Source organism: Artemia franciscana, unplaced genomic scaffold (assembly GCF_032884065.1).
Source record: "Artemia franciscana unplaced genomic scaffold, ASM3288406v1 PGA_scaffold_30, whole genome shotgun sequence".
Taxonomy (NCBI): domain Eukaryota; kingdom Metazoa; phylum Arthropoda; class Branchiopoda; order Anostraca; family Artemiidae; genus Artemia; species Artemia franciscana.
Window position 1 is genome coordinate 1,134,027 of NW_027062662.1, and position 26,185 is coordinate 1,160,211.

General features: G+C 36.1%; 1 protein-coding gene across 3 annotated transcripts in view; it reads left to right on the forward strand.

Annotated features, from left to right (window-relative positions):
* The window catches only part of LOC136041594 (small G protein signaling modulator 2-like), a 191,634-nt gene that overhangs the window by 17,609 nt on the left and 147,840 nt on the right, over window positions 1-26,185 (forward strand). For all 3 annotated transcript variants that reach the window (XM_065726296.1, XM_065726295.1, XM_065726297.1), the window contains exons 2-4: window positions 17,318-17,364; window positions 22,445-22,520; window positions 24,554-24,716. In XM_065726296.1, coding sequence (XP_065582368.1) covers window positions 22,457-22,520; window positions 24,554-24,716 — 227 coding nt within the window. In that variant the 5' untranslated portion in view covers window positions 17,318-17,364; window positions 22,445-22,456. The remainder of the gene's footprint in view (window positions 1-17,317; window positions 17,365-22,444; window positions 22,521-24,553; window positions 24,717-26,185) is intronic.

Below are 26,185 nucleotides of genomic sequence, written 5' to 3' on the forward strand. Positions count from 1 at the left end.
TTGAAACTTCCTGATCTGTCTTTTGTTTTTAAGCTTAAGGTATTTTGGAACATAATTTCTTAAGCCATACTACATTTGAAGATAAACGAAAAATCAAGTGAAATTACTTTTAATAGACAAGAAAAATGTTTGTTGCAGTTTAACCTTTACATATATGGTTTTCATTTGGCCATCGCTTTCCGTCACTTCACGGACGAAAAGCGTGGTCAAATTTAACTAAACAGTTGTATTTATTGATTTACACGGCTCGGTGAGCCAACACTGACGAAAATGTGATGCTAACCTAGAAACTTCATAATTTTTAAACAATTATAAAAGAAATCCAGGGCTCATTTATGAGAAGACCTAAGATGGTGCAAATTGGTAGTAATTGTGTTTTAATTTTTATGTCCTTGGTACTTCAATATTTTTGGAACTGACTAGTTTGAATTATGGTTGTTTTGATCTTATGGTATTTTGTAGATAATTTCTTAGGTATACCGTATTAAAAAGATGAAAACAAGAAGTGAAACGTGTTTTTATTGCTATTTGTCTTTACATTTTAACACTTACCTAAATGTGACGTAAACACTTAATTAAAAACAGAATATTCCTATTAAAATCACTATTAAATTTTATTTAATTTTTTCCAGTTTTAAGCTACTAAGATTTGAAAGCAGTGAAGTTTTGATGTAGTGAAATAAGCTTTTCAGGAGAGCAAAAAACTAAAAAGTTAGTTTTTGGTTTGAGAAAATAAAAAATATATAACAGACAAGGAAATATAATTTGCAAAAATAACAAAATTTTCTAATTATCTTGAGACCCAAAAAACGTATAAGAGAAAAAATTTGTCCAATCAATCAAATGTGCTTCGTTTGTAAGAGTTTTTATATAAGCCACCAAACTTTTTACAGAGCGCCTTTTGAATATTCAGAGCCAGACGGTTTAAGGCCATTCGATACCATTAGAATTATTCTACGAGCCACGGTGCTGGCTGACCGTCTCGAAGACGAAGGGCTCGTTAGTAAGTTCTCCCAGACCAATAGGAAACTTCCAAAGCTACCAAGCGGCTCAAATGGCATTTCCCTCAAAATATGGGTAAAAATTTACAGGATTTTCTAAACGTGGCAAAAGTTCGAAAAGCTACGGAGTAGCTAGTTTAAAATAAAGTAAAATAAGTGTGCTATTTTACTAAATGGTAAGCAAAGTGGTCTCCACTCAATGTACCTAGAGCACAAATAATACGTCTTTGTGTCGGTATATATTTCAGTCAAAACAGGTTTTACTACCGGAAACTCTCAAAGCTATCAAATCACTTAAATGATATTTTTTAACGTCATAGAGGACTGTTTGACACCGTGGGACGCGTTACTTACATTATTGGCATCAGGACTGACACTGGTCCCGCTTAGAATACGAATAGTACCCATACAATGATACGATGAACCCTGTTAAATGACTAGCATAGGTGTAATATCTTATGTTCAACGTAATGCAACTTAACCTCTTTGCATAAATAATTATTTGCGTAGCATTAATTTTCCTTTACTTCTCTTCAGTACAGAAGGTAGCCCAAATATAGTAGAAATCAATTGAACGACTCCAGTCAAATCTAGAACGGAATATTTTGATATTTAGTTTACGTTTTAAATTTAATTGATAAGATTTATTATGTATTGATTTTTGGTTGATAGTTTTGGTTTTCTTAGCTTTTGAGTTTTGGTCGATTCTGGTTACTATCTTAGTTTATAGAATTGAATTTATTTTTACAACTTCATGGATTGGACCAGAATAACTCCATTATATCTTTTTTCTTATTTTCTTACCTTCGTTTTATTTTTGGTTTATCTTCTTTTTTTGTTGTACTTTGTTTTAAGTCTATGTTGTAATCAGTTTCAAATTGTTTTCTTTTTGGTCTTGTTCATGGTGCTGAGGCTACTGGTTTGTTTTACTGGCAAAAAAAAGTACGTTTTATATTCTTAGATTTATTACCAAATAAATACATGATAATATAAAAGACTTGTTGCATTGCTCGAGAAGGTCAACAGATCGAACATGCATGACGACAATAAACCAGGCAGGCAAGAATCAAACCAAAATAATCGATCTTCCCTGATCAAACAGTTCGTGGTAACGAACTGTAGTAAGGAGCGACCCGGCTCAATAGTAACCAAAACTCTAAAAAATGGAATTTTGATATCAATAGCTACATCAAAAGAATCGAATTTTAATTCTGACTTTAAATATATAAGTTTCATCAAGTGTAGTCTAACCCATCAAAAGTTACGAGCCTGAGAAAATTTGCATTATTTAAGAAAATAGGGGGAAACAACCCCTAAAAGTCGTAGAATCTTAACGAAAATGACACCATCAGATTCAGCGTATGAGAGAACCCTACTGTAGAAGTTTCAAGCTCCTATCTACAAAAATGTGGAATTTTGTATTTTTTGCCAGACGACAAAGCACGGGTGCGTGTTTATTTGTTTGTTTGTTTTTTTGTTTTGTTTTTTTTTCCCAGGGGTCATCGTATCGACCAAGTGGTCCTAGAATTCACAAGAGGGCTCATTCGAACGGAAATGAAAAGTTCTAGTGCCCTTTTTAAGTGACCAAAAATTGGAGGGCATCTAGGCCCCCTTCCACGCTCATTTTTTCCCAAAGTCAACGGATCAAAATTTTGAGATAGCCATTTTGTTCAGCATAGTCGAAAGCCATAATAACTATGTCTTTGGGGATGACCTACTCCCCCACAATCCCTGGCGGAGGGGCTGCAAGTTACAAACTTTGACCAGTGTTTAAATATAGTAATGGTTATTGGGAATTGTACAGACGTTTTCAGGGGGATTTTATTTTGTTTTGGGGTGGGGCTGAGGGGAGGGGGCTATGTTGGAGGATCTTTCCTTGGAGGTATCTGTCATGGGGGAAGAAAAATTCAATGAAAAGGGCGCAGGATTTTTTAGCGTTACTATAAAAAAACAATGAAAAATAAACATGAAAACGTTTTTTCATATGAAAGGAAGGAGTAGCATTGTAACTTAAAACGAACAGAGATTATTACGCATATGACAAAAATACTTTAGCATAAAGAGCGAGGTATGTAGGAGGAGATAAATACCTCGCTCTTTATGCTAAAGTATTTTTAGTAATTTCAACTATTTATTCTACGGCCTTTCTGATTCAGGGGTCATTCTTAAAGAATTGGGACAAAAAATACGATTTAGTGTAAAGAGCGAGGTATTAACGAGGGTACAAACCCCCTCGTATACATAATAAAAATATAAGATTATGAAAGTTTGTTACGTAAGTTAATTCTTAAGTTACGTATATTTTTTACTAATAAAAACGTTCTTTAAAAATTAAAAGTTCTAGTTCCCTTTTTAAGTAATCGAAAAATTGGAGCGCAACTAGACCTCCTTCTCCACCCCTTATTTCTCAAAATCGTCTGATCAAAACTAAGAGAAAGCCATTTAGCCAAAAAAAGAATTAATATACAAATTTCATTCTAATAATTTATGTGCGGAGAGCCAAAACCAAACATGCATTAATTCAAAAACGTTCAGAAATTAAATAAAAAAACTCATTTTTTTAGCTTAAAGTAAGGAGCGACATTAAAACTTAAAACGAACAGAAATTACTCCGTATATGAAATTGGTTGTCCCCTCCGCAATCCCTCGCTCTTTACGCTAAAGTTTGACTCTTTGCCACAATTCTACTTTTTAAAACAATTAAAAACTTTAGCGCAAAGAGGGAGGGATTGCTGAGGGGACAACCCATTTCATATACGGGGTAATTTCTGTTCGTTTTAAGTTTTAATGTCGCTCCTTACTTTCAGCTAAAAAAATAAGTTTTTTTTTATTTAATGTAAACAAATAGAGCCGCTTTCTCATTATTTGCGCAACATCCAATTCAAAGTGGTTGAGTTAGGTCACATTAAGTATAACCTTCCACGCTTAAGAAAGCGCTTTTGCACTAGGCTGGTAAAATATACGAAACCATCATAATCATCACTGAAAATCATCATAATGATCATATGCAAACTATTCAGGAATTTGGAATGATGAATGAACATAGAGATTCAAGCTCTAATCAAGCATAAAAACCTTTTTAGGTGAGCTAAACAATTTTTTTTTTAAACCTATTAATGCATAATCCATAAATTTTGTTCTGTTGTTACTATGTTGGCTTTTCTATTGCATAACAGGAGCTTGCATAACGCAGAAACCCAAGGGCTCAAATGTTCCTGGCAAAGCCTACAGTACATTCAAAATTTGCTCTACAAAAGCCTACAGTTTACAAAAGTTTACTAAAGTCTACAGAACATAACGTAAGGTTTTGAGTTAGGTTAGTGAGAAAGGTTCTACAGCATAGCCTGAAAGCATCAGTAGGAAAAATTCGGGGATTGCATGGAAGAAAAATCATTGAGCTCTTGAAAACAAACGCTGTTTCTATTCTATCGTAAATAATCATGTTTTTGCTGACTTCTTTCTGGTTGTTCAGATTTTCTTGATTTGCCTTATTATGTTTTGGTACTTACGTCATAGTAAAAAGCACGCTACCACAAAGCAGACAAAGCCGTAAAAAAGAGCGCAAGGAATGACCAGTAAACCCTGATCAAGAATAAAGTCAAACTTGCTGAGGAAGCAGCCAAGAGAGGAGATTCTAGAGCCCTATATCAGATCACAAATGGCATTATTGGAAAGAAGTATAACATCAACGGCCCAGTTTGAGACCCATCTAGCGTACTCGTTACTAAACCATCAGCAGTGAATGAAATATGAGTATTCGACTTCAAAAGACTCCGCAATATGCCCCAACCCATAAGTGACCCCCTAAACATTAGTGTGGAGCCACCTAGTACTAATAGAGATTCCAGTAGCTGCCAAGAGATTGAGGAATGGTAGATGGCAAGGAGAAGACTGTATAACAGCAGAGATGATAAAGGTCTCAGTTGCAGCACTAATAACATTCTGGGCCATCTTCTTTGCTACGGTATGGGAAAAGGAAAAGGTACCGGTTGATTGGAAGCACAGTATACTAATACGCCTGTTCAAAAAGGGTGATACCACTGTCCCAGGAAACTGGTGAGGAATAAGCTTGCTTTCCGTTCCCTGTTTAACTATTCTCATTTCATTCTAAAGAGGATCCAAAATGAACTCAATAAGCAACTAAGGGATGAACAACATGGGTTCTGCCCTAACCGTTCCTGTACCGATCTTATATTTACCTTTCGAGTCCTTGCTGAAGAATGTCGTCAATGGAGCTCAAGACTTTACATGATTCTTATAGATTTTGAAAAGACCTTTGACTCTGTAGATTGGGCAAGTTTGTGAAAATCCTTCTTTATTATGGTATCCAAAGCAAAATCATAACAATTATCTTAGCTCTTTGTGGGGACATTTTGAGTGTTGCATCAAGACACCGTAGGCCCAATCCGATACTTTCGAATTCTATCTGGCATCAAATAAGGCTGTGTACTGTCGCCGTTACTTTTCATGATAATCATCGAACTCATTCTCTGTGACCAATCCTATCAAACCTTCTGCCGAAGTGGCAGTTGGTGACCAAGACTTTGCAGATGACATAACAATCCTACAGTTGTGCGAGCAGTGTCTGCAAGAGCTTCTAAAGAGGGTCAGCAAAAAAGCAAACCAAATTGCCCAAAGATTAAATTTGAGGAAAACCAAGACAATGGCAACTACTGATTCCCCACTTCACATCAGATATGGAAATGAGGATATCGAATAAGTCGTGGAATTTAGGTACCTTTAAAATTGATTTAGTGAGATTGATGCAATACTCTCAGCTAATGGGTCGGCAAAGGTCTAAACGTACGCTCTCCGTTCGTACAATACTCATATCCTGAGTGAGAGAAAAGTCCAATACAATGTTTTCACGATTGATAAATGAAGTGTCGGTGAAGGTGTGTGAGCCCGTGGTAATATGACGCTGATTGTGGGTTATATTAGGAAGAAGTAGTTTGGCATTATTCCCACTAGCTCTCGGTTTTTCCACTGGCAAAGCAACAGAACCCATAACTTGTTGCTTTCGTACATTGCTTGTTGCTCGTAACTTGTTGCTTTCGTCATTTCGTACGTTGCTTTCGATGTACTAAAGAGATGAGAGAGACTGTTGCATTTGGTGATGTAAGAAGTTTCGTAAAATGAGATTTGACGAAGCAAGCGTTGATTTTGTGTCCACTTTAATATTCGGTGGTAACCATTGGGTTATATTAAATATCTCGTGATTTATTTTCACAACTAAATGTATTTCATTCTTGTAGCCATTTTAAATACATATGTAGTCTCAGTGTCTGTCATATTCATATCCGTTGGTTGAACCCCTCAATTCCTTATATATCTTTAGTCTCATCAACATGAACTGTATGTAGCTCGTATAATTTTAGAGATTGTTGCTAGTGCTCCCCAATGTTGCATTTATTTCGACACTGATTTGTTAAAATGAATTATGCAATCCACAATTTTTCATAGGATATTCCATCAGTAAGACTTGGCATTTCATTGTCAGATTTCCTGACTGCCACATGTAAATCTACAAATGTGGAACACATATTCACGAAATAATCTTCTTTGGAATAAATCTGAAAGTGGGTGTTTCTGAGAGTGTTCGTTGCGGATATTATTGTTCATAATAACCATGTTTTACCTCACATCAACATTTAATCTATTGAATAGATTTAAACTTGAAGTCGTTGATGGATGGGAATTCTTGTGTGGTAGATATGCTATTTCAGTCTAGGAAAATAAATGTTTTTGGATCTAACAATTTTCATCCTTGGTTTCTTCCTCATCTTCTTTGACAAGAGTGATGTCTTTTGTTTGTGACCTGAGTAGAGACAGATTAGTGAAGCAGTATTTCTCAACATTTTTAAATCTTTTCCATTTTGTCGAGATTTCGATCGTTCGTCAAGGGATCGTGCACCGGACCTGAGATTTTCCGAAACACTTTTTTTAATATCCCTGCTAGAGCCCCAATCGTGTAGTGTAGAGGATAAAAAATATGCTGCAGCCGGTGCAATATATTTTTTTTAGCCAAGGGTAGTGCAGAGCGAAACAGCTTAGCAAACCAGCTGCCAAGACCATAGTCCAACATTGAAGAACGACCATAGTGGTAGTCCATTCCATGGCCCATTTGTCTTGGACCAAGAGCAACATAGTAATCAATATCAGGAAAAACTAATGCCATTTTCTATTAGACACCTTGTTACTGAACGGGTCGAAAATGACATATAATCACTACCAAACTTTTTGTTATTGCTAAGGATCACCTAATTCAGTTCTTAATGCTAACTTAGAGTTCCAAATTTAAAGTGTTTACAGGGATATAGTGAATATGCTTTATATTGTAGTGACGAATGAGATCTTGACTGGTTTTTCGTTAAAAAACACTTAGGAGGGGAACTTTTCTATTACCGACTCTCTATGTTTGAACAAATGAAGCGCAAAGAAATATACAACTGACCGAGGAGAAGCCAGGTGGATAGTAAGCGAAAATGACTTGATCCATACAACTAGTGCTTCCAGTGTTTCTACCATTGGTTATACTCTGTTTAAGGCCAAAACATCCCTAAGATTATCATTGAGAATAACCTTCTCACTGTCAGTGGGTGAACTAATGTAGATGTTGCCTTGTTCCATTGACTAGTTGAATTCAAAGGCCCCATTTTTACGAGCCCAGATTCTTCTATTGATAGCACGACACAAATCATTCATGCTTGGTAATGTGACAAAGATATATTCACCCGAGTTCATTGTTTCTATCCAATGCTCGCTAACGAGTGGCCAATCATGTGGTTTTACTTGTATGTCATATGTAGGATCTTTTCTTAGGATATCATATGTGTATTTGATAATAAAATTAACAAGAGTAACTCCATACTCACCATCGATTTTGATGGTGGGAGAGTTTTTTCCAAAAATTACTTGTTTTATCCGAACCATTGTAGAGTTGATAAGAGACATTGGACATGAATGTCACATTATAAATCATAGTTATATCAATTTATGTCTTCAACTGCTACCCACGACTCAAAATCAGAGTTATATCCTAGCCAATGAACAAGCAACTGTCACTTGCCCCTGTGTGTACAACTCTTTAATATTTTTTCAATTTCATAGATTTTACTATTATTTTTAACTTTTTGAAATTCATAGTCATAAAAACCACCGAGAATCTCTTCATTCTTGGTGTCTTGTAGACAATATAATATGGGTTTAGTGTTAGAGGATTTTTGACACTTAAAAGAGTTCAGTGGACTATAGGTAATTCCCATTTTCAAAAATATTAGTAGTTCTATTAATTTGAACAGGATCACCAACATTGAATTTTTTCTTCATAGCCTTTTCTTTGGAATATTCTTTAGGAAAAGTGTCAAGTGTATCGTGATTTCCTTGATGAATTTTTCGAGGCTAATTTTGGACAGAGATTGATGCAAATATAAATTTGCAGGATTTTATCTAGATCTTGAACAAAGCCAGCAGTATTTTTCAATGTACAATATCTTGAAGCTAAAATTCGAATAGTTCTTATCAATCGTTCAGCCAATGCAGCCTTAATAGGACTATGACTATGAGAGAGCATTGTATTATATTTCAACAATACCTTCTCTAGATGTCGATTAAAAAATTCACTACCTCAATCCGTTTGAATTTTTGTATAATAATTTTGCTCAAGAATACTTTCTATAGCTTTAGCAGCTTCAGCCCATCTCTTTGTCCGCATTGAAATATTATATTCATAGCGACTAAAGACACTGATTGTAAGTAAAATATATTTTTAGGTTTTATTGTGACGCCTTTGAATCTCATCTGGAGTCAAAGATCTGCCTGCTTTATATGCATTGGGGAAAAGCCTTTAGTTTTTCGATAATGACTACCACGAACCCTATGATTTCGATTTAGGGTGTAATTTGGTTCAGTTTGTAGGCACTCTCTCGCTAACGTTTTTTGAAGTCCAGTGACTTTAGAAAGTGTGGTGGGGTAGCTTTAACTTCCCACTTTACCAATATTTTCATAAACACGTTTCTAAACTTCAACCATTTTGAACGCTAACACCTAGTATAATGTGCGCTATCCTTTTATATTTTAGCAGTAGGTAAGACGTTTTATTTTAAAATCTTGTCCTTTTTTGCAAGCCAGGGCGCGTACAATCGAACGGTGTCGGTTTGTCTGTTGCTCAACTACTTCTGGCAATTGAACATAGCCCTTGGTAAAATTTAAACAAAGTTCAGATATGAGATCAAGGAATTCTCTGTCAATACCATGTTTGGGTATGGCTTTCCTAAATGCCGGTTTTGAACTGCTTCGAACGGAAAATAAATGAATATTTTCATGTAGTTTCTTCAGGTTCATGATGGCAATTAATAACCTTTTTTACTGTTCACTATGAGACGTAGGGTAATTTCATTGTCAAAATATCTGTGACTACACGCAGATCCTCGGGTATATTCTGATTGAAATCTAATAGAATGCAACCATAGGGTTTATTTGTTGTCTGACTATATGCTGAAAGTAGAATTTTTTTAGCACCGGGATATATTTGTCTATGGAGATCAGAGAAATTGAATCACGAACAACCCTGTAAATGATACAGTAGGTACAATTCAAAGCAAGTGTTCTTGTACATTTGCTCTGATGAAAGAGATTATGTAGAAGTTGGGTTACGGAACTCTATTCGTGATGTGAGTGGATAGTAAACAATTGTAGCATTTCCTGAGACCATTTTTCAATGAGTTCAGCTAAATAATCAATAATCAACCAAGAGTTTGGTCGGACAGAGATGTTGAACACATAAAGTCCATGTATGAATTTAGTGTTTGATATAATAGCCTTTATTTTATCATATAACTCTTTCCAAACACTGTAGCGATAGTAGGTTTTTTAGGGTTTTCTATAAATTCTGTCACGATTTTTAATCATTTTTGTTAAAAGTGTTGCTTTGCCCGACATTGAGGGACCACAAGGAAATGATCCAATGGTGTTTTAAATTGATACATATTGTTGTCGTCAACAGCTGGAGTACAACTGATTGTAAACTATAGTTTTTCAATGAATAAATAATAATTTCCCTATCGGTCCTTGTACGATGTTCGAGAATAACAAGAACAACAATTTAGAAACAAGTTTTCCACTATTTTTACAATAAATACAAAGTATTTTAAACACAAAAAAAATCAAACTTTAAAAAAGCACTTGTTTTATTTTACGATAATTATACAACATTTTTAATCAATACGATAATATCAAAGTTTAAAAAAACAACGCTTTTAATCAAATATTATCACACATACAGTTACAAAAGGCTCATTCCTTGTGGTCCATTCTCATCGACTCTGGAATGTTGGGGTAATTTGGAGCACAAGGATTTTTAAGCCATTTGTAATTACTACACGACAAAGAGAAGTTTTCTATCCCTGGGATATGAGTTTCTGACACTCCTAATAAGTCCAGTTCGAATCATCTGAATTCGTCCGTCAAAACGACGATACGATAGTCATTTTTTAATGTCGTAACATTACAAGTTCAAATTTTCATGTTCTTTAAATCATTGTAGTTATTTTGACATTAGAAAAACCAATGATCCTTGATACGAGTGCAGGACGGGGATCAACATATCATCTTAAGTCTACACTGAAGCACTTAAGCCGGCTTAGAACGGGACAGCAAGAAGTTCAAGGAACCTCCAGTATGAATGGAGGCTTTTTTCAATCCTGGGCCCATCTTGGTCACAACACTTCTATCAACATTCTTCTATCAACAAGAGCCGAAATCCTGCACACACAGTCCCAAGTCTATTACCTCTTACTCATTATTTATTCATGCCTACAAATATTATGCAACTACGGGGAGGCAATCCATAGTAGGTAAATTAGCTAGGAAGAGGTTTTTCAGCCCGAAAAAGCCCGTCAAAACAGACCAAGCCCCAAAATATTACCCATCAATCAGAATTCCATGCGAATGCTGTGTTGTTTACTTGACTATAATTTCCTCAAGGGGTGCCACTTCTCAAGTGGTAATACAGTTGGAAAGGGTTGACGTAGCCCATTGCAAAGGCCGTTGTCCATAGATCTGGATCTTACGCCGTACCGCAGTTGTCCTCCTGTACAGAATCGTCCCTCTATGGTGTTCTGCGTCACTATGCAATTTAACCCATTACTGGCAGAAAGTTTGTAACTCATGGTACGTGTGGACACACCGGTGGGCCCTGTTTACTGTACATTTGAGGGGCCTTCTTCCTCCTCCACCTGTATTTATGGCCCTGGGTGAGGGTACTCTAGTTTCTATTATGGACCTCCAGGACAAGGTTCCCCTTTGGTCCGTGCCTCATATAGAGGTAGCCTATATATATGTAGGGCTTTCTCCTATTGCTGCATGGGGACACACTGAGTGGCCTGGAGGAGGCCCCTAAATAGCAGCACCCTCATAAATCTTTTTTGGGGGGAATACATTTTTTGGTCTAAATATCTTAAGTTTGGAAAAAGTTTATGTGATGAATTCCTTTACATTATGTGATGACAAAATTACACGTGAAAGAATGGGCTGTTAAAACGACAAAAGTGATTTGACAAAAAAAATGGAATGGGAACCTGACGAAAAAAAAAGTTATTACACAGAGACAATTTCAACACTACTATATCAATAAAATGAGACAACACAGGCGACGAAAAACTTTATAATGCACACGTGCACTTAAAATCTTAGGTTTATATTCATTTTATTTCAGATATTCGTTTCGATGGTACAAAAAGTATTAGCAAATTTTGTTTTTTTAAACTCTTGGAATACTATTCGCAAATCTTACAAAACGCATATAAAGAATTTAATAGAATGAAATAATTTTATTATAGGCTTAGGTTGAGGAATAAGAGAATTTAATTCAAAGGTTAGCTTGAAAATTCTTAGGAGTGAGAGTAAATCCGATCACAAAACGCTAAAAATATTAGCATAAAAATATGTTCTTTGATGCATTAGGCACTTTCCCCCCTCCCCACTACGTAAAAAAAAACGCTGATTGACACTCCTCCATAATTGCTGATGCAAAACTTCCTCGCGGACATTTCCATCTCAGTTGAAAATATCCTCCCCCTCCCCTCTGGAAATTCTCCCTGGTAAATATTTCCTCATCACACTTTCATTTAAACAAAAAGCTTGCTTTATTTAATTTCTGGTTGTTTTTCAGGTCATTGCGGAAATCCCGCCTATGTGGAAAACTTTTCCTGACCCCCCTCCCCCCGAACGAAAGTTTCTCTCGTGCAAAATTTCCCCATGAAGAATCTCTTCTGGTGATAATTATCCCATGAAATTTTCTCAAGAAGATAGTTCCCCCATGGAGAATTTCTCCCGTGAATACGCCCACTGCCTCATGGAAAAATCTCTAACACAATTCCAACCCTACTTTAAATTTCCCCCGGAAAAGTCCCCCCTAACAATTTCCTATGGAAAATTTACCCCAAAGAACTTCCCTTCCAAAAAAAATTCTCCCCATAGGATATACCCCTTCCCTCGAAAATATATATATATATATATATGTATATATATATATATATATATATATATATATATATATATATATATATATATATATATATATATATATATATATATAAATATATATATATATATATATATATATATATATATATATATATATATATATATATATATATATATATATATATATATATAGGCAAGTGTATTCTCCTGATGAGCCCTTGTGTTGGGTTGTTGCCTCGTAATTATTTGTCTTTATTGTTTCTATTGTTTGGTAAATGACGACTTATACTTATAGACGACATGACTGCCTGTCCATGGATTATTCTTTATGGTTGATTGTGTATGGCTATGCTGTTTGACCTATGTGGTTGTATGGATGAGTAGGGTTAAGGCCTCATTCAAGTGCTGGTCTATATTAATCACTAATTTAGGAAAACAGTTTTCCTTTTCTCCTTCTATCTCCTTTTTTTTTCTTTTTTTTTTTTTTTAATGTGTTTGTTCTGTTGCATTGATGATTTCTCTTTTCGTTATATATATATATATATATATATATATATATATATATATATATATATATATATATATATATATATATATATATATATATATATATATATATATATATATATATATATATATATATATATATATATATATACTAGGGTGGAGCTTATTTTAAAAATTTTGGAAATATTATTTTCTTACCCCCCTAAGTTGTTCCATATCACATGAAAACATTGTAGAAAAAGTTTGAGCCATTTATAATAATGTTTAGGGGTAGCTCAAGTACCTCAAAGATTAAGAAAAAAGAAAAAAAAAGAAGGATTTCGATTAAAAATTTTAAAAATTAAAAATTTTGGAAATATTATTTTCTTACCCCCCTTAGTTGTTCCATATCACATGAAAACATTGTAGAAAAAGTTTGAGCCATTTATAATAATGTTTAGGGGTAGCTCAAGTACCTCAAAGATTAAGGAAGAAGAAAAAAAAAGAAGGATTTTGATCAACTTGTATTTTGCTTTAAAAAAATGTAAACAAAATTGTTTAGTTCCTATTTATGGTTGACCTGACAGAGTCTGCTTCCTGCTTACGGGATAAACTCTGCGGTGTTCATTGACAACTTGCAGCAGAAATTGCAGCTGCGACTCATCTTGGGTTATAAAACCGCTGTACTCTTGAATGAGTGCCACTCCTCGCTCAGCGTGGTCATTGACGACTTTGAGTGACCTCACAGTTTCTGACGCTAGCTTGTAGTCGTGTCTATCTTCCCACAAATCTGGATCAACTGTGAGAAATCCATCCGGAAGATCCATCATTTGAAAAAGTTTTGCTGACTTTGCTGTAACAAAATGTTCCAGGTTTTTATTCTTGGCTGAATCAAGATCAATGGTGATACGCTTGGTATGTTCCTGTTCCTGGTCGTCTTGACTCTGCATGGCACTCACCATCAGTCTCTTCGTCGACGAACTGACGCGACTGTCGAAGAAAGCCAAGCCAACGAGTTCGGGTGACAAATACCACAAGTTACCGGAAAACTTGTTTGATGTGGCCTTTGAGATTGCCAAATGGATGGACGAGTACTCGAGCAGCGACTTCAGCAGTAGTAGGTCACTGTACGGAGCACCTGAGGCTAAAGGTGCAGAGATCCAGGCTTTCAGGTACACACGTACTGCAAACACACACACGTCATGCAAACCTCTTTCTTCTGTGAGAGTCAGTCTAAACTGAGCCTTGAGCATCCAGATCTTTAAACTGTATATCACTTTACTCATCCATCTGGCATGGTGCATCGCTCCGGGTGACATGAATCGTACTCCTCTCGCAGGAGTAGCACCAAGAAAGATGAGCACAAGTTCCAGGAATTCCTTGTAATCATCCCTCGGCTGGCTCTGTTCAAGGTGCTTGTTAGCAAAATCGATGGTACTTTGTTTGATGTCATCCACTAGACGCGCCACATCATCAGCTGCAATTCCTGTTTCATATTTATCTGTATCTATGAATCTCCAATAGTCCTGGAAGCGTTTGAAGAGTGGAACCTCAGGAGAAGATGTCGATCCCATGCACACTCGAAACGCAGCACCAATGACGAGCTCCATAATATGATGTCTACAAGCCAGTGACAAGAGTTCCTTACCTAGCTTCTGCTCCAACAGAACACAAGCACCAGAGATCCTGCCAGTGTTTGAGCTTGTAGTATCGAAGCACATGGCTCGGATCTTGCCGGGTATTCCCCAGTCTTCAATAGCTCCGAAGACAGCAGAAGCCTGAGCCTCGCCTGTTCCGGATGGAAGCTTGGCTACTGTGAGTAGCTGTAAAACTTCTTTTCCGGAAACCAAAACAGGCAGACGATCAACCTTCTCTTTTCCAATGAGGTCGGGATCAGTTTGCCGTCCCAGTGGACAACGAGGGGAACATCACTCTGAAACTTGGCTCTGATGCTTGCAGAACTGTGAATTCGATGTTTTTCTGTGAGTCGGCGAACTGAATCTCTATTTAGAGCTAGTTGGTCAATTGTCATTCCTAAGCTTTTGGTAGTTTCTGCTATGACAAAAACAGCCTTGCGGTCTGATACTTTAGTACGATCAAGAGCTGCTGCTAGTTCAGGTGTAACTACAGCTTTTCGGCCCCTCTTTCTTTTTTGAGTTCTGCTTCCTCCAGCAGTTCCCTCACTGTCAACGTCTTCTGCTGCGCTGATCTCTGAACCAGATGTGGTAAGTTCGGCTGTGGAAGCCTCTATCTGTTGTATGTTCTCTGTTTGCTGTCGTCTTTTAAGTGTTTGCTGCTCTCTCTCAGACACCCTTTTCTCCTTGCAAGCTAGTGTTTCATCTACGCCAACCATTGACCCCCGTCTCACCTTTTTCTCGCTGGGCTAACAAGAAATCTTTGTCTTCTTGTATTGACATCGTGTTCAGGGCATCGGCGTGAGCGATGTCAAAAAGATCCTCGAGCCTAGATACGAAGGCCGCCTCTCTCGCCTGTTGAGTTGATGACTTTCGTGCTTTGTTCTTCTTGAGAAGACGCCATTCTTCAAATGCCTGCTCAAGCTTGGTTTGACAGTTTTGATGATCTCTCATTGGAATTCGAGCTTTCCGCCAAAACTTTGCTAGTTCGGTTACAGCAGCAGCCGACGAGTGCCTAATGGTCTCATTCAGTTCAAGGTGGAGATGAAGGAAGAACCCAAGAGCCATTCGCAATGAAGGCAGCTTGCTACCTCTTAATTCAGACACAGAGCTACCAATGAGATATAACTCCGTTCGAGATCTAGTTGCATTTGCTAACAGTCTCAATTGGGTCTGAAATAAAAAGAAAACAGAATTTATAATCATGAACTTAGGTAGGGTGAATTTTTTTTAGAAAAAAGAGCAAAAACTGTTCAACTCATTGCTTCTCCAACAAAAGAATAGGCTCAGTTAAATTCAAATTCGTCAATCAACGCTCAGTAGTCATTAACGTTATAGAAATCTACTGTCTTGAGACAAGTTAATACACAATTAGCTTATTATTGTAAAAAAAAACAACACTGATAACAAAACAGAACTGATACAATATCGCCTCGAGCAAAAAACTACACCAGACTGAGTCTTGGTGTCCGAGACTCTAGTAAGCGCAACCGGTCAAAAGCAAACAAGTCTGAACACGTTCATCTCTGAAGGAAGGAAGTTTTGCATTGTCGGCTAAATTATGTCTGGTTCTGCTGCAAGTTGTCAATGAACACCGCAGAGCTTATCCCGATAGCAGGAAACAGACTCTATCCGGTCAACCATAAATAGGAACTAAACAATTTTGTTTATTTGTTTTTAAGCAAAATACAAGTTGCTCGAAATCCTTCTTTTTTACTTTTTCCTTCTTTTTTACTTTTTTTCTTAATCTTTGAGGTACTTGAGCTACCCCTAAACATTATTATAAATGGCTCAAACTTTTTCTACAATGTTTTCAGGTGATATGGAACAACTTAGGGGGGTAAGAAAATAATATTTCCAAAATTTTTAAAATAAGCTCCACCCTAATATATACATATATATATATATACACACACACACATATATATATATATATATATATATATATATATATATATATATATATATATATATATATATATATATATATATATATACCCCAATAACCAGTATTATGTGTAAACAACGGGAAAGTTCATTGCTTATAGCACTTTCCCCAAGGCGTGTGGGGCCAAGTCAATCTCAAAGACATAGCTATAAGATATTTCGACTATGCTGAAGGAAACGTCTATCTTAAATTTGTCGGACGACTGTCGGAAAAATGGGGGTGAGAAACAGTCTAGCTGTCCTTCAATATTTTGCTAGCTTAAAACGAACAATAGAAATTTTGTTTTCCGATCAAATGTGCCCTCTTACGATCTTCTTGGAACACTTGTTTGATACGATCACCCCTGAAAGAAAAAGAAAATGTAGTACAGAATAAATCTGTTACAGGTTCTCTTATAAAGAAGTTTCACCAACCTCTATCCAGCTTGGAAATAAGAAATGAAGTAAGTTTCAAAATATTAACCAATACATAATATAAGAAAAAGAAAAAGATATAATTCAAATATATCCAAATTATTTAAAGAGATATGACTTATTAAGCTTATAAGTTTAAAATAACATGTAAAAATTTTAACACAAGACGTTTAAAAGTTCTAGAGTAATTGAAGTCCTGAGCCGATCAATCATTTTGCTGTCACCGATTAATTTGGTACTTGCCAGCAAATTTGACTAGTTATTCAGAACATATTATTATCGTTGACAAATGCATTCAATTTAAAGGTTATCATATGCAATTTAATTGAAATTTTATTTTTATTTTTGCAGACACAAAGGAGCACAAAGAAAAGCTTATCCGGGCCGTGAAGAAGGAGGTAAGTTGTCTTTATGTTGTCTCCGAGCTATATATGCTATTATTTCTACTCTAGCAACCATGACAACAGTAGTGAATCCTAACAACGATGTCTTTATCCGATCGCCACTTCTATACTAATTCTGGTAAAATTATATTTTAATTATATTTAAGATTCAATTTTTATTTTCAGATTTGAACTAAACTAAAAGTTTCCTTTTTTCAGAAAAAGCTTGTCTTCAGATACTTGTCAAAATTGAAAGTTTTTTCACTATTTGATTATTTTTTGACATTATTTGCACCTCTTCCCATTAATTTTTCTGAGGAATTCTTTTTTTTATTGCCATGACTACTGCAGTCAACCCTTACAATAATGCCACATGACCGCCAACTGGATATTGCTAGTGGTAGAATTATATTTTAGCGTAAATGAAATTATCAAAATTAGAGCTAAACCAAAGGCTTTAGCTTAGTTCCTGCTTCAGAAACTTTTCAAGGTTGAAAGTTTCTGCATTATGTGATTAATTTATGACATTTTGTGCATCTCTTCATATTGATTTTTCTGATTTATTTATTTTTCTATTGCTATGATTATTGGGGTCAAACCTGACAATGATGTTTGCACGTGATTGCCAACTGGATATTATTTGTGGGAGAATTATATTTTAGCTTAAATTAAACTATTAAAACTGGAGCTAAACTAAAGGCTTTTATTTATTTCCTGCTTCAGAAACTTGTCAAAGTCAGAAATTTCTGCAATATGTTATTGTTTTGTGATATTTTTTGCATATATCCCATTGATAAGGTATTTATTTTTTGTATTACCATGACAATTACATCCAACCCTGGCAATGATGTCTGCATACGATTGACAACTGGATGTTATTTGTAGTAAAATTATATTTTGTTTTAAATTAAACTATAAAAATTCAAGCTAAAATAAAGGTTTTTGCTCATATTCACTTCAGAAACTTACCAAAATTACTTATTCATGAAGTATGCGATTGATTTGGGATATTTTTTACATCTGTTCCCATTAATGTTTTGTGGTATTTTGCTTTTCTAGTTACCATGACAACTGTATGAAATCCCCTAGCGACAGTATCTGCACACTATACAACCTGAATGTTATTTCTGGCAAAATTCTATTTTGCATAAATTTAACTATTGAATTGGAGCTGAAGTAACTAAGGATTTTGTTTAGTTCCCACATCAGAGATTTACTGAAATCTTATATCTCTGCAGTAAGAAATTAAGTATTTTATGATATTCTTAACGCATCTTCCAAATCATCTTATGTCGTCCAATTTTGGTGCCAATTAAGATGAACTTTTCCTTTCGCCGGAAGTACAGAGTGAAGTAAAAAACGTACTAACCTAGTACGGACCTCCTGTCTTACGTACTAGGCTAGAAGAGAATCCAGCTAGCTGTGTCAGGGCATCTGGTAGGAGATGCCTTGCCGATAGTTTTGATGCTGCGGTATGACCGAGTGACATCCCTTGGGCTCTTAAAGTACCTGAAGTAACCGGTCTTCATTAGTTTTTTGTCCTTTTTCTCAAGGATGTGGTGAATTCAACTGAAAAAAGAAATTGTTAGGAAGCACTAACAAGGACACAGCCACGCCAAATCTCTTCTGTTGAAATGTGCAAGATTGTGAATAATCTTACCCTACGAAATGTGTAGGTTTTTTGAATGTTATATGGACACGAAAAGAACACGTATCAGTTACTAAAGAACCAAAGATAAGGCCAAGCTGATTTTGAATTAAATCCGCGATTCCGTTGATTTTTGAATTAAAATGGAATAGCCGTGTTGAGGTTCTTTCAGTTATTCACTGTTAATCATGCTCTGATTTGCAATTATAATAGAAAATTTTCCATTATAATGGAAAATTTTCCAATATATTTGATAGTTGGAAAATATATTGGACAGTACGTCGGGAGAGTGGCAAATATATTGGAAAATTGAACTTATGGTGAAAAATGGGTTTAAATGTGTTTTATGCTTGTGCATATGTTGGCACCCCTTCTAGACGTTTGTGAGCATAGGAGTATTACTATTTATAGTGTTTTTATTATTTGTTTGCCTATTATTTATTTGCCTATGTGGTTGCCTTTCCTATTGGACCAATACTATTTTTAATAAATTTTGGGTCAGCCTGCCTAGAGTCTCAGGCAGGTTGACCCAAAATTTAAAATTGACATAGGACCGTTAGACTGCCTGGAAATGAGAGGTAAACAAGGTAAACAATTAAACTGCCTAACATATGGTATTCACTTTGCATAAGTTGCTAATAGGGGGAAGAAGGCCTTAAAACTCAAATATAAAAACTAGCACTTTTGATATATATATGGAAAAACAAGGTCTGCCAGAACCTACCGCGAAATTTCGAAGTTTACAGAAAGCTGCTTCCAATATTGGCTCACAAGAAGCACATCATTGGCGTAAGTGATGAAACTCATGCTAGTCTATTTGTAAAATAGAGACGACTCGAGAAGACACTGACAACTGGCAAGAACAAATTCGAAAATGTAAGGTGAGAGGACGTTACCATGGCGAGTGGACTTTAGAGCCTCGATGTCTCAGATACCTCATTTGACTATTTAGTTCTAACAGACACACTGCCATACCGAAATCGAGCACTAAAGATACAGACCAATTTACTCCCTAACAGAAGAGCTGAAATGTAGTTTGTGAATGGACTACCTTATCAAAAGCACTGGAGATCAAAAATATGAAGGACACTTTTCTTTAACCGCTTCTCTCATCAAAATCGTCAGAACACAATGGGCCAAGTTACAACTTACATCTTTACGAAAGTCCGGTTTGTAAGGCTTGAAGTCGTACTGACTAGCAATTTCCGGAAGAAGAATATACTCAAATATCTTACTTCAAAAACAAGAAACTGTGAGAGGCCAAAAATTGGCATACACATTTGGGTCTTTACCTCTTTTAAGTATAGACGTTGCAGGGCCGCTGAGGGAAAAGCGTTAGTACCTTGGCTTGTCGAAACACAAAAAACAACACTTTGTGAAATTACTCTTTGTGCCTCACAACCCACTTTTTGAGCGAACAGATATGCTAATTGCAAGTGGACAACATGTTGATAATGTAATACGAAATCAAAAATCTTGAGACTTGAAGAAACTAAGGGATACATTTCGCAGGATTTATAACTTGTGACCATGATTTTTTTTTGGTTGTATCATCATGGCCTTTAAAACGAGCTCTAGGCAGCGGTTATTTTTACTCATGCTTCGTTTCTTGTTTGATACCATACAATTGTCTTGCCTTCAGTCTATCACATTCAACCCTCATGGGTAGCCGGAAGTTTCCCAAATTATTACCTTGTTTAACTTCAGGACACAAGTTCCATACGGGTTTTGAGTCCCAGCCCAGATTTTTTCGTGGAACCAGCGGTACTCGCTGAATATAACAACACATTATGTCGTTGTAATAATTGTTCAAGAGCTTTCCTCAATTCGTGCAAGGGATTGAGGTTTGCAGCAGGTGGTATGGGACCTTGATAAATGAAAGTAGGGCAAACAGAGTAGTCAAATATAATTCAGCGTTCATGTATTTCCAATTTAGCTTACTATACCGTTTCCACTGAATGTGAATGGAAGAATATTGTGGAAAACAAGGACCAGACGCCGTGCGCGAGATAGAAAGATGATCGTCCTCAATTTTGTCATCATGGACGTGAACACTCGAAGTGAGGGAAGAAGAAGACACATTTAAGTGGTCTAGATTTGACCTACTCTGAGCCTCTATTAGGAAAGTAGACATAAGTTAACTCCTTATCAGGTATGGAGTATCCATCAGGTAGAATATTGAGCACAATATCATTGCGCTCAGACTACGAGACTCAGTTTATGTTAAAATTACTTGCATGTATCTATTCCGAAAGATTCTGTTTCACAGTTTTAAGAAATATTTTGAGGCGATGGTACAACCGTAAAAAAATTCGAAAGAAACTCAAACGTTATTCGATAACACGGTAAATAAACATTAACAAGTGCAACATTTCCTACCTTGTTGACCAGATTGTTGTCTTCCGAATGAATTTGCTGAAGAGACAAACTCCTAGTCACTAGAATAGCCAGTGAACGTGACGGCCACCCTCGAGTCTTCTTAGATTCACGCATGAACTTGTGGTGAATCGGTGCTTTCCGAAGGCTGCTTCTATGTGTATGGGTTTGCATATTTTCTTGCAAAAAAAAAAACAATATCAGAACACAGAAGATCGTCAATCAGAAAATCTTTTCTTTAGTGCCACATATGTTTAGAGACATAAAATTCAGAGACTTATTCTTGGATACTGCCATTTTGATGTAGCTTTTTGGCAGACTTCAAGACTGGGCAGCGGAGATTGTAGAATGCAAAAGAATAAGAAGCGAGTTGAGAAGAGTCTTATTGTGTGTGTCGCAAATATGGTCGAAATACTTCTTATCAATCACTTTAGCATCGGAACCTGGAAAGCGTTGATCTATTGACCTACCACTATCTTTTCGAAAAGTTTTGGTATACACAATATTGTCGTAGCCAGCAAATGTTATGAGACAGGGCTTTCTAGAAATGGGGTCTTTCAGGTATGTTTGGGGATTTTTTTTACCACTTTCGCGCACCAGCCCGTATTCAGCACTAGTCAACACCAGCCCATTGGGATCTGGGATTACACTGGAAAGCTAAAGGTGCAATTCCGCCATGAATGGCCACTTGTGTGACGTTTAGCTTGTCGTGGAGGGCTTTCAGCTCAGACAATCAACAGTTCATACTAGATGTTTGCGCACACAGGATACCCAAGAAAGTTTAATTTTCGCTCCCCCATTTTCTTTTAGGCTACACTACAAACTTTTTTAAAGCAATTTTTCGAGTGAAAACAAATAGCAAAGTTAAGAAAACCGATGATAAATTATCTCGTACACGTTGGAGGCTAGGGCCTTACTTAACTCTCACTCTTTTAGCCGTCCATAACCCTTACGTCTTCTTGAAAATATATATTTAAGAGTTTATTCATTTTGAAAACAAGTGGGACAAAGATATTGTTTAAAAAAATGCATTATAAATAATTAATTAATATTTTTGTTTTATATTTTTAGGTAAAGCAACTAATGGAAGAGGCCGTTACAAGGAAGTATATTCACACAAACAGTAGTTCAATCACTTCATTTTCTGGTAAGCTGCTGATTTTTTCTCACAAACACAATTTTGAGAATACATTACATTTAACCTGAAATACGTGTCGTTCTTCCATAAATGTTTATTCATCCTTATCTCTGCTTCGATCCTTATTCGTTTCCTATATTTCCTTTCGACCTTATCTATATTTCCATCCTAATATCTAAAAGTTGACAAATTAGTCAAAGATTGAAAATTCTTAAAGAAGTTGGGAATATTTTCTCGTAACTTCGACGCGTCCCATCCAGGATGACTATTCAAATTAGTTGTGACCTCTGCTGAACAATATATGCCTTATGCCCTCTTCCTCAAGGCATCACTCATAACCTTTACCCATCCAATTCGGGAAGCAGTCCTAATCTCCAATTGAGAGTAGATGGATAGCAGAAAAGAAAGAGTTTTGGCAGCTCATCTTTCTTCTTCCATGAAATATCACATAACTATATATTATGATAGAATCATATCAAATTATGATAGAAGACAGTCCTGCTTAACTCCTTATTTAAAACAAAACCAGCTACTACCCTCATTTCCTACCTTAACTGCAGCAGCGTTATTCTCGTACATAATACTAATCACTTTAACGTGTTTGTGTGGTATACCATACAAGAATAAGACCTTCGTTAAAGCTCTTCTACCAACAGAATCGAACGCTTGCTTACGATTTAGGCACTTCTCAATTAAAGCCTAAGAGTGAAAATTTGGTCGACACATCTTCTACCTTCCTTAAAACCGCATTATTCTTCTCTTAAAAATTTGTTTCATAATGTGAATACTTCTCATTTATCAACTTATGTGTCTAAATTTAGTCAGCGTCTCCCCTCCGTTTCTGAAGTCAATCTTTCCTTTCCTTAAGACTTTTATTAGGTCTGGGCAGTATTTGAAGGACAATTTCTTTCAACTTAAGTGACTAACCGCATTAAAACTTAAACTAACAGAAGCTGTTACGTCTATGAAGAGGGCAGTACTCTCCTCAATCCCTCGGTGCTTACGCTAATGTTCGACTTGTTGTCCCAGTTCATTTAGAGTCACCGCTGAAACGTAAGGACCGTTAAATTGAATAAGAAGATTTTTAAAAACTTTAGCATAACAAGTTCATTTGGTTAAAAAAAAACTTGTGTTTCATTTAATTCTCTAACAAATCCAGTTGAAACTTGTCCCTCCCATTGGCTAAGAAGATGAATCTTCGATCCCATTAGCTAAGAAATTCTTCCTCATGCAGAGTGGCGTTTTTGCCAAATGGGGCAAATTTTTTCCACCAAAATTATGTATTGAAAAAATAAATCTAAATAAAGAATGATGTTTTGTTCGCCAGTTCTAGAGAGAGATTGAGAAATATTTACTAAAAAAAAAAAAAAATATACAGATTTTGCATGTCAGGAAAAGCAATGAAGCTCGAAAGAGCAGGTGGGGTTACCTACTGATAATAAATGATAACTAGCCCAATACTCAAAGAAAATCTAGTTAAAAATAATGTGAATTCATTCGCAACCTAGAGTAGGTAGTTCACCTAAATTTTTCCCGAGATGAAGGAAATTCCTTCGCATACTTAGTCTCCAAACGTGAGTACCGTAACGGCGAGTTACAATAGATGCCCGACTGGTGCTCCTAAACTTTTTAATTATATTATGTGTATTCCGAGCATTATGATTATAACAGAGACTATTAAACGTAAATAAATTTCATAAGCATGGGTTATCAGCTGATTCAAGTATTTATATAAGAAATTTGCAACATGGTAGTCACGAATTTGGGTTACATCCATTGTCCTGTCTTTTTAAACGATCATGATCAGGAACCTCATCATAATCAAAAATTTACAGAGTAATTTCATACTTAATTCCAGAGCCCCAAACTTGGTAGAATCTGTTGTTATTGAGGTATCCCCTTAAACAAGCTGCAACGCTACCTCAATCCCTGCCTCAATTTTCCCAAGCCTGACTAAAAGTTATTTTCACGTATTTTGTTCCCCCCCAAGACTTGTGTTTTATAAGCTCACGCCTTTAGGATTAAATCTTATTTTCTTACAGCTGCTGTGGAAGCATGTCTCTCCCATGAACTAAGAAGGCGAACTCTTGGGCTGTTTCGATCTTCATGTACAACTGCACTTTTGTTAAAAGCGGCAAAATTCAATGCAGATGCGAAGCACGTCGCAGACATTCTTGGTGACCTTGAATCTGCTGATGGTGGAAAGTAAGGATCTCAATTATTTACCATAATGTTTGACACATAACACTGGGCTGCTTACTTCCTAAATAATTGAAAAACTTGGTGCTTATTACTTTTTCTGGCTGGAAAGGGACAGAAGAGGGGAAATGGGGAAAACTGCATGAATGCATGTTTGCAAAAGGGTATGTAAGCAATATCAAAAGCAGCGCAGGGCTGTCATAAAAGCTTTTACATCAGCTCATTGGATTAGAAATTAGAAGTCCTAGTGTCCTTTTTAAGAGTCAAAAGTAATTGGAGGGAAAGTAGACCCCTCCCAAGCTCATTAATTCTCAGAACGCATCCAGTAAAAATTTTGAAATGACCATTTTGTTCAGCATAGTTGGAAAGGTCCATTAGCTATGTCTCTGGGGACGTTGGGATGTCAACCCCCCACAACCCTCAGAACAAGGCCTCTAAGTTTTGCATTTTGTTCATTGTTTGTATATAGTATCTGTTATTGGGAAAGTGGGCACGTTTGATCTTTTGTGTTCAAAATGACCAAGTGCAATCATGTGAAATTTTTAGAGAAAGCTTAAGAGGAGTGTTGAACTAAATCAAAACATGTTATGTGCATACAGGTTGTCAAAAGGGAGAAACTCAGGAATGTCTGAGGGTATTAAGCTGGATCTTACGGAAATAGTGAGGAAGATGATCAATTGACCAAAAGCATGTTGAGGGAATGTTGAACTAACGAAAAGGCACCATGTGCAAGTTACCCTCATTTCTACTATTATAATTGCTACGACTATTACATCTGTTACGACCATTACATCAAGACTAAATGGAGTGTTTAAGTAAGTCAAACTCACTGTGTATTAGGTTTCCAAAAGGATGTATGAGCAATTCCTCAGGAATAGTTTACACTATTAAGTTGAAACTTTCAGACCGTGTTGAGAGGGACGTTGAACTAACCAAAAGGCACTCTATGCATACTATTGCTGCTACTACTGCTACTGCTACTATTGCTATTATTACTACGGCTACTGCTACTAAAGCTAAGGGTATTAAGTTGAAACTGTTGGGGAATGTTTAAGGGGACGTTGAACTAAATAAAAACAAACTCTGTACAAGCAAGGTGTCAAAAGGGCTTATCAGTAGTGTCCCAAAAATGGTCTAGGGTATTAAGTTGAAACTTTCAATGCGTGTTAAGGGAGGTTTTGATCCAACCAAAAGATACTATATGTATGCAACGCCTACTACTTCTACTACTACCACTTTTTTTTATTAAGGCTGAGGGTACAACAGAGACACTTCCAGAAAATGTTGAGTGTATGTTAAATTAAATTGAAACACGCTGAATGTATGCAGGCTATCAAATGACCATATCAGCAATACATCAAGAACGGAGAGCATGCTGAGGGGTATGTTGAACTAACAAAAATGCACCATGTGCATACTATTAACAGCAGTAGTAATACTACTGCTGTTAGTATTAACGTTACTAAGGCTAATGG